Genomic DNA, 17,394 nt, shown 5'->3' with positions numbered 1-17,394 from the left:
CTGAGTGACTAACATATCGTATTTGCGTGAAATGAAAGATTGTACTGCATTCCTGTTATTTTGTGAAAACGTGAGTGGAAGTCACTTATTAAAGTTCATTCCAATTATATTTAACATAAATAATATAAGTATATAAACTCTCATTTGTAATTAAAGAAAATACACGTTTCATGTCCTTAACATAATATTACCACAAATATTTCTAATTTTGGGCTTATTTACCTTCTCTTAAAACGTGACGCCTGCTGCCTTATACCCCGTCTTTTTCTTGAGCCTGACCTGGATCTTCTGAATCTCGGCCTTGGACTCCATTTAATTCTTGATCTTGATGTTGATCCTAACCTGGAACCTGATCTAGATCTTCTGAATCTCGATCCTCTATTTCTTGACCAAGATCTGGACCTCCTACTTCTTGACCGAGTCCTTCTGCTTCTTGACCGAGTCCTTCTGCTTCTTGACCGAGTCCTTCTGCTTCTTGACTGAGTCCTTCTGCTTCTTGACCGGGATCTTCTGCTTCCTGACCGGGTCCTTCTGCTTCTTGACCGGGTCCTTCTGCTTCTTGACCATGACCTGGACCTTCTACCTCTCGACCATGACCTGGATTTTCTAGATCTCGACGCTGACTTGGATTTCCTACCTCTAGACAATGACCTGGACTTGTTTCTCGATCCTGATTTGGATGATATACATCTTGAGTGAGATCTTCTGGTTCGTGACCTGGATCTGTTTCGATACTTCAGTTGTTTTCTTGACTCAACATTTCTTGACCTGGATCCTGATCTGGAATGCGACCCCAACCTAGCTCTTTTATCTGTACTTCTTGGAGGAGTTAGGGATCTTGAACGTGACCTGGACGAATATTTATCAGGATTAGGGTACTGAGGCTTCTTGTCTTTGTGCTTTTTTCTCTTCCTGTTTACCTCCTCAGTGCTTGATTCATCTAAAGACGAATCATTTTTCTGAGATTTGCTTTTCTTCCTTCTCTTCCTCTTTTTCTTCTTTTTGGGTGAGGGTGATCTTTCTTTATCCACCTGTGGAGACTTCGTCGCTTCACCACTCTCACGAGATATTTCCCCATCTTCTGATACAGCGCTGTAAACAAATTTCAGGACTGAGTCTTGTATCATAAGTCTGTACACAAATTTCAGAATAAAATCTTGTATTATAAGCCTAAAATATATTCTAGAAACCATGCATTTCTAAATCAGAAACTTGTGTCAGTATAATCCAATCAGTTTTATTTTGAAATAATGTAGTATTTTTACTTGAGACAGTTGTGAAAAATAATCTTAATTTCATGCTTAACCCGTAAATGGTCCAAACACATATACAGTGGTCCCCCGCTTTTCGTAGTTCCCGGCAATCGTAAAATTCGCCAATCATAGGGGTATTTTCGTATAAACATGGACTCGCTTTTCATAGGTTGACTCGCGAGTCATAGTTCGTCCGGGACGCGTACCCACTGCATGAGCCAGGGCGGCAGCCAGTCTGGCATTGTTTACCAGTGAGCGAAGGTCCTCTCACGTGCTCCAGTGAAATATTTCATAATATTCCATTTATTTTAGTGCTTGCAAGTACTAAATAAGCTACCATGGCTCCAAAGAAAGCTCCTAGTGCCAAGCTTGTGGTAAAGAAGGTGAGAAATATGATTGAATTTAAGAAAACCATCATTGAACAATATGAAAGTGGTACAAGTGTGGCCGAACTGTCCAGGATGTATAAAAAACCCTACACAACCTTATGTTCCATAGTGGCCAAGAAAAAGGAAATCAAGGATGCTGTTGTTGCAAAGGGAGTAACTATGCTGACAAAAATGAGATCACCAGTACTGGAAGAGGTTGAGAAGTTATTATTGGTGTGGATAAATGAGAAACAATTAGCAGGAGATACTCTTATGACTTTGATTATTTGTGAAAAGGCTAGGCAGTTGCATGAAGATTTGGTAAAGAAATTGCCTGCAAATAGTGGTGAAGTGAGTGAATTTAAGGCCAGCAAAGGCTGGTTTGAGAGATTTAAGAACCGTACTGGCATACACAGTGTGGTAAGGCATGGTGAGGCTGCCAGTTCGGACCACAAGGCGGCTGAAAAATATGTGCATGAATTCCAGGAGTACATAGAGGCTGAAGGACTGAAACCTGAACAAGTGTTCAATTGTGATGAAACAGGCCTCTTTTGGAAGAAAATGCCAAAGAGGACCTTCATTACACAAGAGGAAAAGGCAATGCCAGGACACAAGCCTATGAAAGACAGGCTGACGCTAATGTTCTGTGCTAATGCTAGTGGGAATTTCAAAGTGAAGCCATTACTAGTGTACCATTCTGAAAATCCCAGAGTGTTCAGGAAAAACAATGTTATGAAGAGTAAATTGTGTGTGTTTTGGAAATCTAATAGTAAGGCATGGGTCACGAGGGAAATTTTTGTCGAGTGGTTCAATGAAGTGTTTGGCCCTAGTGTGAAGGAGTATCTCCTGGAAAAGAAATTGGATCTCAAGTGCGTGCTAGTAATGGACAATGCACCTGCTCATCCTCCAAACTTGGATGACCTAATTTTCGAGGAGTTTGGGTTCATCACAGTAAAGTTCTTGCCCCCGAATACCACTCCTCTCCTCCAACCCATGGACCAGCAGGTTATTGCAAACTTTAAAAAACTCTACACAAAAGCAATGTTTCACAGGTGCTTGACTGTGACCACAGACACTCACTTGACCCTAAGGGAATTTTGGAGAGAACACTTCAGCATCCTCCACTGCATAACCCTTATAGGTATGGCTTGGGAGGGAGTGACTACCAGGACTTTGAACTCTGCCTGGAGAAAATTGTGGCCAGATTGTGTTGACAAGAGGGATTTTGAAGGATTTGGGACTGACCCTAATGAGCCTATGTCTGTTGTAAAATCAATTGTGGCACTGGGGAGTTCCATGGGGTTGGATGTGAGTTTGGAGGGTGTGGAAGAATTGGTGGAAGACCACAATGAAGAGCTCACCACTGAGGAGCTGCAAGAGCTTCAGCAGGAAGAGCAACACATCGCAGCTCAGAATCTTGCTGCAGAGGAGGAGGAAGAGAGATGGAAGAAGGTGCCTTCTTCAAAAATTAAAGAGATTTTTACTATGTGGGGTAAGATGGAAAGCTTTATGGAGAAACATCACCCTAACAAGGTTGTTGCAAGCCAGGTTGGCAACATGTACAGTGACAAAGTCTTGGGCCATTTTAGGGAAGTGTTAAAGAGACGCCAGAAACAGAGCTCTCTCCACAGTTATTTTGCGAGACAGGACTCCAGTGACTCTCAAGGTGGTCCTAGTGGCATTAAGAAACAGAGAAGAGAAGCAACCCCAGAAAAGCAAATGGTACCTGAGGTGTTGCTGGAAGGGGATTCCCCTTCCAAACTATAAACAATCCACTCTCTCTCCTCCTCCAGTCTCCCAAACACTAAGAAGAATCTCCAATAAAGGTAAGTGTTATGCTGTTAATGTTTCATTCATCATTTCCCATTGTATTGTTTATGTACTACATGTATATTTCATGTTAAAAATTTTTTTGTTTTAATACTTCTGGGTGTCAGGAACGGATTAATTGTATTTACATTATTTCTTATGGGGAAAATTGATTCGTAAATCGTAAATTTTGTTTATAGTAACGGCTCCAGGAACGGATTAATTACGAAAAACGAGGGACCACTGTATATGTTTTTTTCAACATTTGATAGTATGTAAAAAAACAGATCTTTTTTTTTTTTACATTTGAAAATATGTAAAAAATCTTTGCTCTACATTTTTTTTTTTTATATTTGAAAATATGTAAAAAATCTTTGCTCTACATTTTTTTTTTTTATATTTGAAAATATGTAAAAAATCTTTGCTCTACATTTTTTTTTTTATATTTGAAAATATGTAAAAAATCTTTGCTCTACATTTTTTTTTTTTACATTTGAAAATATGTAAAAAATCTTTGCTCTACATTTTTTTTTTTTATATTTGAAAATATGTAAAAAATCTTTGCTCTACATTTTTTTTTTTTATATTTGAAAATATGTAAAAACACGTAGATCTACTTTTGGAGCACTAAGCACGTGAACGTAGATCTGCTTGGACCGTTTACGGGTTAAGATTCAACACTCACCCGTACAAGCACGTGCATCACAGTAGTTAGAAATATGCTATTAAGTCGAAAGAACAAAAATGAGGTAAATTAAAAATATGAAACAAATCGTGAGAAGCAAAACCAAAGCAACATTTGATGATAATTTCTAATCACAATGCTTTTGAAAATCCATATGCAAAAATGAACCATATTAAGAGGAAGTAATTTTACTAATGTTATTAGTGCTGAAATGAAAATTTACTCTAATAACTATTAAAAAAAAGTACTTATTAATAAAAAAACTGGTAACTGCTATTATTACACAGGATCAATCCTGTACCCACTAATAGGAAGGTCTAAATTACTCTCACATTTTTTAACATAATAAAACAGACATGAAGCACCATGGATGATTAAAAGAACAGCAGCACCAGCATGGACTTATTATTCCTGGCGGCATAATTTTAGACTGACCCGTGGGATACATGTGCCACTAGTGGCTGACCAGCTTCTGGAGGACAACTTTCATTGGTCAACCAAGCCAAGGATGCTGACGAAGCTTCAGACTGGCCTCCTGCAAGAAATCAAGATAAGCTTTTCTTTGGATTTTTAACCCTGGAGGGTTAGCCACTTCAAGCCATATTAAAGCTACCTCATGATAAATGATTAACATGATGCATTTCAGGAGACAGAAGCAAATTATCATATAGTGTAAATTAACTAGGATAACCCAAATCACCATAAATAAGCACTAAACCCACAAGGGTAATTCAGAGGATAACCCAAATATAATTCGGTGACTTATTTGCACCGGGTTCCTTGAAACAAATCATAAAACACTCTGGGTGGCTTTAAAAAATATTTTAGCTAAACATTTGAAATGAAACGGCTAGAAATACGTATAATTAGCCTTTGGTGGGCCAGTAGGCCTACCCAGCTTGTCACAAATTCGGAATTTCACACAGCGAGTCTCGAGGCTTCCCACACTCTCGCATAGTCCCATAAGTCCTAAATAACATTACAAACAACCATTTCAACATCTCCACGGATTAACGTGCCTAATATGAACACACAAAACGCCAGAGAACTACAAAAACACGTAAAACATACCACAATTGTGGTGGACAGAGTAAGCTGGGAAGAGAGACATGGACTCTTTGTTTACACTGGCTTTAGGCACTAAAAACCTAAAATATTAATATATTTCCCTTGAAATGATGCTTATTAATGGGGGGTATTTATTTTTCAGTTAGATTTAAATGCGAGGAAGTGCTGTGGGGGGTATGTGGTTCTAATTTATATTTCTGAGAGAGATGTAGTAAGATTTTGTTTATGCCGGTAAGGTATTCCTTGTTATAGGTAACTAGTAAATAAAGTGGATTCTGCTGTAAAAAGTCATCTTTAAGTGTTTGTATATATACTTTAGGATGATACTAATTGTGATTTTAAATAAAAAACATATTTATCTAGTGAAAATTTCATAAATGTACGATTAATGACAGTGGCTTAGGAACATAAACCACAATTAAAAATCTATAAACTTCCACTTTAAGCTACAAATACACATTAAAAATATCAAAATAATATCAAATAAAAAAGATATGATTAATTACAGGAAATATGACATCCAGCATTGCATTATAAACATAAAAAAGGTGAAGTTAAGTCATGTCAACTATGAGAAGTGAGACAAGGTGGACCCAGCCAGCGTTGAGACGCCATACTTGTGCACCGTCGCCACCTCTGCCAGCCACACATAACCCAAAAATATGGCCACTAAAGTGGATATGAGCCTGGAGGACATCATAAAGACGCAGAAGATAAAGCCGGGGACCCGGAGAGGTGGCGGAGTGGGTCGTGGGATGCGAGGGAGAGGCCGTGGAGGGATAAGACGTGGTGGCGTCTCCTTAGGACAGACCCGTGGACGCCCTGGTCAGAGATCCTTGGGTGGTAACAGACAACCATTTTCACAAAGGGTAAGTTATTTCAGCCTTTTCTCGTATTTATTATGGTTTTATTGTGGGTTTATCCTCATGGGGATGTTCCTTGATGGTCGTGGAGGTCCTCTAGTACCTTGGAATTAAAGAGGTACATCCCCCCCACCCCCAGGAGTGCCGTCCAGCTTTTAGTCTTAATTATTATTATGTATTGTAAAATATTTATATGACTTGTAAATTATTATGTCTTGTAAAAGATTGTTTTTCAAGATGTAATCTGTTATGGGATGTATGATCGTCCCCTGTGGGACGTGCGGCCGTCCCCTGCGGGACGTGCGGCCGTCCCCTGCGGGACGTGCGGCCGTCCCCTGCGGGACGTGCGGCCGTCCCCTGCGGGACGTGCGGCCGTCCCCTGCGGGACGTGCGGCCGTCCCCTGCGGGACGTGCGGCCGTCCCCTGCGGGACGTGCGGCCGTCCCCTGCGGGACGTGCGGCCGTCCCCTGCGGGACGTGCGGCCGTCCCCTGCGGGACGTGCGGCCGTCCCCTGCGGGACGTGCGGCCGTCCCCTGCGGGACGTGGGGCCGTCCCCTGCGGGACGTGGGGCCGTCCCCTGCGGGACGTGGGGCCGTCCCCTGCGGGACATGGGGCCGTCCCCTGCGGGACGTGGGGCCGTCCCCTGCGAGACGTGGGGCCGTCCCCTGCGAGACGTGGGGCCGTCCCCTGCGAGACGTGCGGCCGTCCCCGGCGTATGATAATTTTTAACAAGATTGTCTTACAAAAGATTATTATATATTGTAAATGTAGCAGTTAAAAAGAATCTAAAACCTGATAACCTCCCACTCTCCAGGGCTTCACGACCCCTACAGTTTTAGCGCTTCCTTATAATATAGACATTTTAATGAGCCATTAAACTGCTGCAGTACCACACCTGCAGCACATTTAGCATACTTGCATGACTTCTTTGGGCTTAGTGCTTTAATTATAATCGGGCATAATTAATAATGGTATTACCTGGAGTTTACCTGGAGAGAGTTCCGGGGGTCAACGCCCCCGCGGCCCGGTCTGTGACCAGGCCTCCTTAGGTCAGTGTCCCAGGATGCGACCCACACCAGTCGACTAACACCCAGGTACCCATTTTACTTATGGGGAACATAGACAACAGGTGGAAAGAAACACGTCCAATGTTTCTACTCTGGCTGGGAATCGAACCCAGGCCCTCACCGTGTGAAGCGAGAGCGTTAACCACCAATTTTCACAAATCGGCAGTGCATTTGGCACCCAGTCGTGCTGTTTGCCTTTGGATTATCCTTGAATTATTGCTAGCTACCAGTGTGACTTATTTTTTATTCTATTTATGGGAGAAATCTTCATTTGTGGGAATGAGACTAACCATGACAGATTAATTCAGATATGGAAAGGATATAGGAAAACTCTTGTTAGGCAATAGTTTTGGATGGAGTGGAAACTTGCACGCAATGGAAATAATGAGTAGCATTACTGAAATGAGTGGTTGGGCAAATAGGACTTGCTTAGAATGAGCCAGTAGGCCCAATGGAGTGGTGTTCTGTTATGGTACAAGAGAAATGCAGTAATGTGGACCTTTATTGACACATTTTGCCCATGCAGCGACTTAATGAAGTCCACTGCACGAGCAGAACATTGTCAGTTTCCATGTGCAAAAGTAATCAGATGTAAATGTTGAGGCCAGACCACAGCTGACATTGCCTACCCATGTGTGCATCTTTAAATTTTAAATACCGCTTATGTTTTTATTATAAACATTTTTATTCTACAATATTATTCACAGTAAACATATCAGTCTTAATTACTGTACCATTATACAGTATATTGGTGTACAAGTTATCTCTGTATTAATATAGTGGTTTATTAATATCAGTGTATTTATTATTAATCCCTTGCTGTTGATGTTTCTGAAATATTTCTTAGTGCTTGTTTTTATCAATTATGCTACAAAAACATTTCCAGAACAGTAATGTTTGGTTAATGGTTGTTATTTATTCACGGTTTTAAATGTTTAATCTTACTCATGCTGTGAATACTAATATTTTTTTTTTTTTTTTATTATCACACCGGCCGATTCCCACCAAGGCAGGGTGGCCCGAAAAAGAAAAACTTTCACCATCATTCACTCCATCACTGTCTTGCCAGAAGGGTGCTTTACACTACAGTTTTTAAACTGCAACATTAACACCCCTCCTTCAGAGTGCAGGCACTGTACTTCCCATCTCCAGGACTCAAGTCCGGCCTGCCGGTTTCCCTGAATCCCTTCATAAATGTTACTTTGCTCACACTCCAACAGCACGTCAAGTATTAAAAACCATTTGTCTCCATTCACTCCTATCAAACACGCTCACGCATGCCTGCTGGAAGTCCAAGCCCCTCGCACACAAAACCTCCTTTACCCCCTCCCTCCAACCCTTCCTAGGCCGACCCCTACCCCGCCTTCCTTCCACTACAGACTGATACACTCTTGAAGTCATTCTGTTTCGCTCCATTCTCTCTACATGTCCGAACCACCTCAACAACCCTTCCTCAGCCCTCTGGACAACAGTTTTGGTAATCCCGCACCTCCTCCTAACTTCCAAACTACGAATTCTCTGCATTATATTCACACCACACATTGCCCTCAGACATGACATCTCCACTCCACTGAATACTAATATTTATATAGTAAATTTTACATTAAATTGTGGGTTATATTTCTGATAATTGGTGCTTAATTTAAAATTACATTGTGTGAATTGAAAAATGGGAAATGGGGGGGAGGGGGAGAATAGAAAATAGGGATGTGTTAAGGCACCTTTAAGTTTGCCACTATTTTTAATAGTCTACTAGGTAAAAATTACTATAGTTTACCCTACAATGTTAGTCAGTACTCTTAAGCATTTGTGGGGGGGTAGTGAATTTCATAAGTACAGTATTACTGAAGTTGAGTTGTATGTGTGTTACAGCTGTATCATAAATGGACTTGTCATGAGATTATTTTACCAGGTATATCTTAATGGAGAGTTAGAGGTATTGGGAAGATGGAAGGAATATTTTGAGGAATTGTTAAATGTTGTTGAAGATAGGGAAGCTGTGATTTCGTGTATAGGGCAAGGAGGAATAACATCTTGTAGGAGTGAGGAAGAGCCAGTTGTGAGTGTGGGGGAAGTTCGTGAGGCAGTAGGTAAAATGAAATGGGGTAAGGCAGCTGGGATTGATGGGATAAAGATAGAAATGTTAAAAGCAGGTGGGGATATAGTTTTGGAGTGGTTGGTGCTATTATTTAATAAATGTATGGAAGAGGGTAAGGTACCTAGGGATTGGCAGAGAGCATACCTGGAGTTTACCTGGAGAGAGTTTCGGGGGTCAACGCCCCCGCGGCAAAGGGGACAAAAGAGAGTGCAAAAATTATAGGGGGATAAGTCTGTTGAGTATACCTGGTAAAGTGTATGGTAGTTAATATTGAAAGAATTAAGAGTAAGACCGAGAATAGGATAGCAGATGAACAAGGAGGCTTTAGGAAAGGTAGGGGGTGTGTGGACCAGGTGTTTACAGTGAAACATATAAGTGAACAGTATTTAGATAAGGCTAAAGAGGTCTTTGTGGCATTTATGGATTTGGAAAAGGCGTATAACAGGGTGGATAGGGGGGCAATGTGGCAGATGTTGCAGGTGTATGGTGTAGGAGGTAGGTTACTGAAAGTAGTGAAGAGTTTTTACGAGGATAGTGAGGCTCAAGTTAGAGTATGTAGGAAAGAGGGAGATTATTTCCCAGTAAAAGTAGGCCTTAGACAAGGATGTGTGATGTCACCGTGGTTGTTTAGTATATTTATAGATGGGGTTGTGAGAGAAGTAAATGCAAGGGCCTTGGCAAGAGGCATGGAGTTAAAAGTTAAAGAATCACACATAAAATGGGAGTTGTCACAGTTGCTCTTTGCTGATGACACTGTGCTCTTGGGAGATTCTGAAGAGAAGTTGCAGAGGCTGGTGGATGAATTTGGTAGGGTATGCGAATACAGGAAAGAGTAAGGTTATGAGGATAACAAAAAGATTAGGTGATGAAAGATTGGATATCAGATTGGAGGGAGAGAGTATGGAGGAGGTGAATGTATTCAGATATTTGGGAGTGGATGGGTCAGCAGATGGGTCTGTGAAAGATGAGGTGAATCATAGAATTGATGAGGGGAAAAGGGTGAGTGGTGCACTTAGGAGTCTGTGGAGACAAAGAACTTTGTCCTTGGAGGCAAAGAGGGGAATGTATGAGAGTATAGTTTTACCAACGCTCTTATATGGGTGTGAAGCATGAGTGATGAATGTTGCAGCGAGGAGAAGGCTGGAGGCAGTAGAGATGTCTTGTCTGAGGGCAGTGTGTGGTGTGAATATAATGCAGAGAATTCGTAGTTTGGAAGTGAGGAGGAGGTGCGGGATTGCCAAAACTGTTGTCCAGAGGGCTGAGGAAGGGTTGTTGAGGTGGTTCGGACATGTAGAGAGAATGGAGCGAAACAGAATGACTTCAAGAGTGTATCAGGCCTAGGAAAGGTTGGAGGGAGGGGGTAAAGGAGGTTTTGTTTGCGAGGGGCTTGGACTTCCAGCGGGCATGCATGAGCGTGTTTGATAGGAGTGAATGGAGACGAATGGTTTTTAATACTTGACGTGCTGTTGGAGTGAGCAAAGTAACATTTATGAAGGGATTCAGGGAAACCGGCAGGCCGGACTTGAGTCCTGGAGATGGGAAGTACAGTGCCTGCACTCTGAAGGAGGGGTGTTAATGTTGCAGTTTAAAAACTGTAGTGTAAAGCACCCTTCTGGCAAGACAGTGATGGAGTGAATGATGGTGAAAGTTTTTCTTTTTCGGGCCACCCTGCCTTGGTGGGAATCGGCCAGTGTGTTAATAAAAAAAATCTTAAATGATTTTTATAACAGTTTGTGACCAGATTTACAATACTTGCAGGGCAATGTAGATGGAAGATGGAGCCATGATATGTATCAAGGAGGAATTCGCACTCAGCAGTTGAGTGGACCAGCAAAACTACTTATCTCTAACCTGGATTTTGGTGTCTCAGACTCGGATATTCATGTGAGTAATATTGAAAGATGTGTAAATGATTTATTGCTAATAAATTGACTTGTTTATTAAAATTGTGGCCTGTATTGCAACATAAATGTTGTGCTCACTTTCACATATGTTGTTTTGGTATTGCATAGTTAAAATGTTGGCTGTTGGATTATTTGTGGGATTCTTACTATTATATTATTGATGTCCTAAAGAAATTCATTCTTGCATGGTGTGGATCCTCTGAACTGCAGCATCCTCATCCCTCCTTTAGAGTGTAGGCACTGTACTTCCCACCTTACTTATTGGTGTTCCAGAATCCCTTCATAAATGCCATATTGCTGACACTCCAACAGCATGTCAGTTATGAAAAGCACTTACCCCCTTCCTCCAGTCTTTCTTAATTACCCTATGCTGTCCTCACTAAATGCCTAAACAACCCCTCCTCCACCACCCTCTGAATTAGTTTTTTTGCTTACCTCGCAGTTCTAATCTCCAAGCTCCTAGTATTCTCACCACACTGCTCTCAAACATCACAGCTTCCAACCATATCACTGCAAGGTTTAAAGGTCATACTGGTGTGTGTCCTGTTGTATGGTACTGTTGGTACCACTATCTGGTTTTCCTTTTTTGTCTCCATAGATAAATCTTTTTACGTTCTACAGCTGTATACTTTATTTTTTGTCCCATAGCCTATTCTGTGGTTCATTTCCTTTTTCATAAACCCATTTGCCAACATATCCCCTCCAAATATCTGAATACTTTTCTTTCTCCAATTTGATATTCAGGCTTTTATTGTACAAAAACCTGTGCATAGAGAGAAGCTTATGACATTATTCCCATCCGACTTGGACCATTTACAAAGTTAGTGTAACTTTGTAAATGGGCCAAGTCTGACGGAAATGTCATCGTAAGCTGCTTCTCTCCAGTGTGCAGGTTATTTGTGTATTGTTCCAGTCACAGTATTGTGCCTTTTTGTTCTTCAGTCTTTCATTACCTATACTCTTATCCCCTTCTTTTTGTAGGTTTACTTCTGATTTCCTTTTCTTCGTACCTTCTCGTACTCTTAAGATCCTTTGCAACTTCACTGCTGAATCTCCCTAAAGAACTGTCATTGGCTAAGAGCAACTGTGGCATGTCCCACTTGTATCAGATGCATTATCTCCACTTAGTAGAGATAATGCACATGAATGTGAAGAGAATTGTCTCAATTTTGTTGTGTAAACATGCAAGATAACAGGTACATCTTGTATTACTGCTGCTGTTGCTACTATTACTTACACCTAGTATACACTATGCATGTACCATGTGTGTGTAGGTATACTGCTGTGGGTTTCCTTTCAGTATCTTGTTCTTGATTTTGTGTTTCCTTTAACCCTTTGAGGGTTTTCGTCGTACTAGTACGTCTTACGCGTAGGGGTTTTTGACGTACTAGTACGCATAAATTCTAGCGGCCTCAAATCTAGTGGGAGAAAGCTGGTAGGCCTTCATATGAAAGAATGGGTCTATGTGGTCAGTGTGCAGTCTAAAAAAAATCCTGCAGCACACAGTGCATAATGAGAAAAAAAAAACTTTGACCATTTTTTTGGAATAAATCAGCGACTTTGCAGTGTATTTTCGTATGGTATTTATTGTTGTATTCTAGTTTTCTTGGTCTCATTTTATAGAATGGAAGACATATTACAGAAATTGAGATAATTTTGGCTGGTTTTACAATGAAAGGTGCCTTGAAATTGAGCTCAAAGTAGCAGAAATGTTCGATTTTTACCAAACTTCAAAAGCAAACAAATCGTGCCAAGCGTGCAATACACGTCAACTGGTGAGTCTAATATTCTTTCACAAGTGCACCAATAATATTTATACCATTTTTTACACTAATGCAGTAGTCTGCATAACAGTAAATCTTATATTTTTTGTGAGAATAAAAATTCAAAATGGAAAGCAAAAGAATATAAGAGGGACCTTGAGACGTGACTAATGACTAGAGGAAATGTCATTTTAGTGCCAGGAATGTCTTTCTTGTTTATTCTGGACCCTATTCGGAATTTGGCATCTTTTGAAATTTGTGTGAAATTGGCAAAATTGCTAAATTCTGACCACTGTACTGGATAGTTGAATTTCATAAATGGGTGGTTTCTTGCACCCATTCGATAGAAAAAATGGAGTTCTAGCGAAATATTCATGTTTTTTGTCGACTAGTACAGCGAAATTGGCCGAAAATGGGGCTCAAAGTGGGCAAAATCGCCGATGTGTAAACATCGCCGAGACCACTAACTTTGCGAGAGCATAATTCCGTAAGTTTTCTATCAAATTTCAAACTTTTGGTGTCTTTATGATCGGGAAAAGATTCTCTATCTTTTCATAAGATAAAATAAATTTTTTTTTTTTAAATTTGGCCGACCCTGAGAACGAGTTTCGGAGAGGGCCTGTCGACCCTCAAAGGGTTAAATTCCATAGCTGTGTGACCCCTTTTGGGTCTAAATTTGATTTTATTATTATTTAGATCCCAAGTGGAAGGTGGATAATAATACTTCCTCAGTAAACTATTTGTCTTGTAGAGAATTATTAAAATGCCAGAGTGGGCAGCTAGTAATTCTTGTGCTAATTATTAAAAAAGGAAATTGTCCTTTGAATATTTAGGGTATATTACCTATCACTCGTATAATTATGAAGACATTTAGGATTTCAGTTCATTTACAAACAATAAATTTCACTTGCCTTACTGTTCCCTTTCTAATGCTTTGATAATGTTTATTTAAACCTTGTATAGGGTGGGTGTAGGCACTGCATACCATTGATAAATTACATTTTTTTTTATTAAAGCACTCTACATATAAATTGACTGTCACTTAGCTTAGCTTAGATAGGTATTGTAATATAGCATGTATATATGCCTTTTCCATATTCTTTTTTCTTTTTCAGGAGTTGTTTGCTGAATTTGGAGTAACGAGGAATGCAGCAGTTCACTATGATCGCTCAGGAAGATCGTTAGGTACTGCCCATGTTGTATTTGATCGGCAAGCAGATGCTATTAAAGCTCTCAAACAATACAATGGTGTACATCTTGATGGTCGACCAATGAACATTACAATGGATGGTGCATCTGTTGGTGGGGGGATGAGAAATTCAGCGCCTGTCAAGAGATTGTCACAAGGACCAAGACCTATTTCAAGTGGTTTTGGTAAGTTAATTAAAATAATGTTCATATTCATCTGGGAAAGCAGAGGTAATTTTGAGATTATATGTACAATATAATTGTGTTCTCTATTGCAGTAGCATAGACTAGTTAACTAATCTTCATTCTTTAGGTGGTCGTGGTGGTGGCCGAGGTCTGCGTGGCAGCACCAGAGGGACCAGAGGGACCCGAGGTGCCCGTGGTGGTGGCCGTGGCAGAGGGTTTGGAGGGCGGGGGGCCAGGACGAAGGTGCCTACTGCTGAGGAATTGGATGCTGAGCTTGACGCCTATGTCAAGCAGGTCAACAAGTGAGGTAATTGGTGGCCAGGAGTGGAGGCCTTCCATCATCAGCATCTGGGTACTAGTGTGGCGGCGCTGACTGCCTGCTGCTGCGACTTGTCTGCCTCAGTGATAGCAGCGGTGGTGCTGGGTCTGGCAGTGCGGACCTAAGGATTGGGCCCAGCGTTTGTGGGAATATGTTGGGATGGGTGGTTTTTTAGTGCATTATCCCTTGTCCATGGGAAATTGTTATAGTTTGCTTGTTTAATGAAAAATTGGCAGTTTTAAGTGATGAATATGCTCTATTGTTGTAACAATTTAGTCAGACTCCTTGACAGTTTATGGAAATTGGCACATATTAAAGTGATGTAAATTTGTAAATATTTTTGATGCGAGTTGTGCGAAATAGTTGTTAATTGAGATTTCGTTGATGAATCCATTTTGTATATGAAGTGTTGCTTATGGCGAAGCTAGTTAACCACATTAAAGAGTGGAATTGAATGAACTACTGTAGACAAAAGCAAGATGACTGTGTCATCCAGTCAAAGTTTATACTTGAAGAAAGAAGATAAAAAGAAGTTTGTGGAATATACATCTGCAAGACGCCAATGAAATGCCAAGACGAAGACTTAAGCAAGAGATCCAGCATTTGGGAAACTGAAAATGGCTAAAACACTAATAGTTAAAACAGACTAGCAAAATGTCTGAAGATATGATTCATAGAAAATTTATGGGCACAATTTAATTGCATTGCATGTAGGGTTAATAATCTGATAAGGATTGTTCATCTTGGACAAGGGAATTTGGACTGAATAGTAATTTAGTTTTTGCAACTTCCTATAAGATGCTTTAAATTCATTTGTGATAATTTTTCTTTGAGTATGTTGATAACGTGAAAGCCAGTTGCCCCATGACTGTGATTTGTTAATGTATTAAAATGCTGACTGAGAAAGTAGTGAGCTGCTAAACCTTGTGATTGAGTGCCATAAAAAGAATAATCTTGGCTGTGACTTGAAGCAAAGTTTTTGGTTGGAGAATATCCTTTACACCAAAATTTTGGATAATGGTTTTCTACAAGCAACTTTGGGTTGATGATATGGGGTGAAACGTGTCGTGTGTGGTAAACGAGGTGACCCAGGGCCCTCCATAACCCCTTCGACGGTTGTGCGGAGACTAGTGTGGTGTGGCGGCTACAGGCAATCGTCCCAACTGTCTCGCCGATCCCACCTCCCTGCCTGCCACCACCCAAGTATCCTGTGTCTTGTTCTTTTATATATCTTGTGAATTTCTTGTTTGCAGTACAGTAAGTAGGGAGCTTGTTTATATATTGTACAAAATTGACTTGACATGTCATTGCATGACAAAGGCAATTAAGGTCAGTCACTGATAATTAATTTTTCAAATTTTTAATTTTAATTTCTTCCACAACAGATAAATGGCGATGGGATGTGTGGTGACTAAGGAGCGAACTGACGTGGACGTGCAAGATCAGACTGGACTAGTGCTGTCTGCATGCATCATTTACAGTGTTACAGTGTCTGGTTCTATAACTTTAAACAATACAAGATTTCTAAACTATTTTCTTGGACGTTGGCATTATTTAGTTTTTCTATTTGACCTTTTTTGTAACGAGTATTTTTGAACTTGCAGCACATTATTTTTAAGTTGGAATGGAAGTAGTGTGATTGAATGCATTTGAATACTAGAAGGCTTGGCCGAAAATTAGGTTTATAAAGTACAACTGTCCAATGCCAAAAGCACCTAAAAACAATTTTTTGTGAATAAAACTATGATTTATATTTTGTTTCTATCCTTTAATAAATTTTTAATAAGCTGTTTGCTCCCTTCCCTCAGGAGCTTGGTGACCCTGACTGGTTTTTCACCCCCCCTCCCCCCTATGCCCTTCCCATAAGTTATAACCAGGAGAAGTAAAAGAATAACAATGCATGCCATACTCACAGCTGTGTGAACTGTGGGTTTGGTGGTTAAAATGAAAGATTCATTTCTCTCCCTGGACACTCGAGCTAACAATTTGTGCCCAGCAGCGGTCTGATTATTATAATCGAAAAGTGCTAAGCACAGCGGTCTGATATAATAATGGAATGGAATACTTTTTATTATGACAGACTGGTTGGCATCAAATGTCCTAAATCTACAAGGGTCTAAACGATTTGTTATTAGTGTTTTCCATGAAAGAACAGCTGCAATTCTCTCAAAGGAGGTTCTGTGCTGTATAGCCCTTGTGGCTTAGCGCTTCTTTTATATTATAATAATCAAAGGTTCCTTGATGCTGGTGAGGGGCTCTTGATCTAGGGAATTGGATCTGTGCTCCAGCTCCCTGAATACCTCCCCCCCCCACCACACGCTGGAGTTTACCTGGAGAGAGTTCTGGGGGTCAATGCCCCCGTGGCCCAGTCTGTGACCAGGCCTCAAAGCTGATAGACTTACCACATTGTTTTTTACCTCACCAATGGAAACCACTTTGAGGGGGGAATGTATCCTAGGTACTGTACACACACACGTTAAATAATTCGCAAAGGACCCCAATAGAAATAAGTCGCTGACATTTGGGTTATCCTAGGTTCTCCCCTCAAGGAAGGTTCCTCGATACTGGTGAGGGGTTCTTGATCTAGGGAAGTGGATCTGTGCTCCAGTTCCCTGAATTAACCCTGAATACCTTCCATCCCCCCACAGGCGCTGTATAATCCTACGGGTTTAGCGCTCCCCATGATTATAATTATTCAGGTACATAGTTACATAATTTATCACAGATAGCATGTGTATAGATTACACATAATGGAAATAGTCTTGACTTTTTGGGGGGATTATCCAAGGTAATTTACACATATTACTATGTATGATAATTTTA

At 40.6% G+C, this 17,394-nt stretch overlaps 2 protein-coding genes across 3 annotated transcripts in view; one reads left to right on the top strand and one right to left on the bottom strand.

The window, feature by feature from the left end:
- Positions 1–5,297, bottom strand: part of LOC128704336 (nuclear exosome regulator NRDE2-like) — a 29,800-nt gene extending 24,503 nt beyond the window's left edge. For both annotated transcript variants that reach the window (XM_053799503.2, XM_070103124.1), the window contains exons 1-3: positions 5,187–5,297; positions 4,551–4,650; positions 223–1,092 (exon numbers count right to left, since the gene is read on the bottom strand). In XM_053799503.2, the coding sequence (XP_053655478.2) occupies positions 223–1,092; positions 4,551–4,650; positions 5,187–5,226 (1,010 nt within the window). In that variant the 5' untranslated portion in view covers positions 5,227–5,297. The remainder of the gene's footprint in view (positions 1–222; positions 1,093–4,550; positions 4,651–5,186) is intronic.
- A 469-nt stretch (positions 5,298–5,766) lies between these two features.
- Positions 5,767–16,322, top strand: Ref1 (RNA and export factor binding protein 1). Its single transcript, XM_053799512.2, has 5 exons — positions 5,767–6,052; positions 10,970–11,095; positions 13,994–14,252; positions 14,380–14,559; positions 15,957–16,322. Exons 1-4 carry the CDS (start codon positions 5,846–5,848, stop codon positions 14,556–14,558), a joined length of 771 nt encoding a protein of 256 aa, XP_053655487.1. The 5' UTR covers positions 5,767–5,845; the 3' UTR covers position 14,559; positions 15,957–16,322.
- Positions 16,323–17,394: the final 1,072 nt, after the last annotated feature.

Source organism: Cherax quadricarinatus, chromosome 84 (genome assembly GCF_038502225.1).
Source record: "Cherax quadricarinatus isolate ZL_2023a chromosome 84, ASM3850222v1, whole genome shotgun sequence".
NCBI classification, from domain to species: domain Eukaryota; kingdom Metazoa; phylum Arthropoda; class Malacostraca; order Decapoda; family Parastacidae; genus Cherax; species Cherax quadricarinatus.
This window is presented reverse-complemented; position numbering and strand designations above follow the sequence as displayed.